This window comes from Charadrius vociferus, unplaced genomic scaffold, assembly GCF_000708025.1.
Source record: "Charadrius vociferus isolate BGI_N301 unplaced genomic scaffold, ASM70802v2 scaffold180, whole genome shotgun sequence".
NCBI classification, from domain to species: domain Eukaryota; kingdom Metazoa; phylum Chordata; class Aves; order Charadriiformes; family Charadriidae; genus Charadrius; species Charadrius vociferus.
In genome coordinates this window covers 939,612-940,052 of record NW_009646412.1, presented here as the reverse complement: position 1 = coordinate 940,052, position 441 = coordinate 939,612, and the positions used below count along the sequence as shown (strand labels likewise).

The 441-nt window shown below is 56.7% G+C and overlaps 1 protein-coding gene across 1 annotated transcript in view; it reads left to right on the top strand.

Annotated features, from left to right (window-relative positions):
- The first annotated feature begins 285 nt into the window (after positions 1-285).
- KDELC1 (KDEL (Lys-Asp-Glu-Leu) containing 1) overlaps positions 286-441 on the top strand; it is an 11,779-nt gene continuing 11,623 nt past the window's right edge. Inside the window, exon 1 of the mRNA XM_009880591.1 lies at positions 286-297. Within this exon, the coding sequence (XP_009878893.1) occupies positions 286-297 (12 nt within the window). The remainder of the gene's footprint in view (positions 298-441) is intronic.

Sequence of the window (441 nt, the reverse complement as noted above, 5' to 3'; positions counted from 1 at the left end):
CTGCTCTTTAAACCTGAGGTAGGATCGTTTGACAGACAAAGAGCTATTGAGTCTCCCAAGGCGTGTGCAGGGCAATTGCCACCCAAGCAGTGGGCTGGTAGGGTGCCCGGCAATGCAGGATGGTGAGCTGAGTTTATGGGCATCACACACCTGCTTCTGCCGCTCTGTGGAGCATTTTGAAAACCTATTTTCCCCGATTGTAAACTCTTTATTTCTCATGCATAACGTTATGGAGAGGGAGCGAACAGGGAGCAGACTTGAGTTCATGACACGGAGAAAACAGCCATGTCCAAACGCGTAAGTCAGAGACGCGGGCAGAGCCGGCGTCCCCCAGTCCCCTTCCTCTGAGGTGATCCCGGCGGTGGGTCCCATCAAAGCTCCTGGAGAAGGCGGGCCGCTCCAGGGTTGAGGCAGCTCCGGGCTAACCCAGCCCGGGCCGCC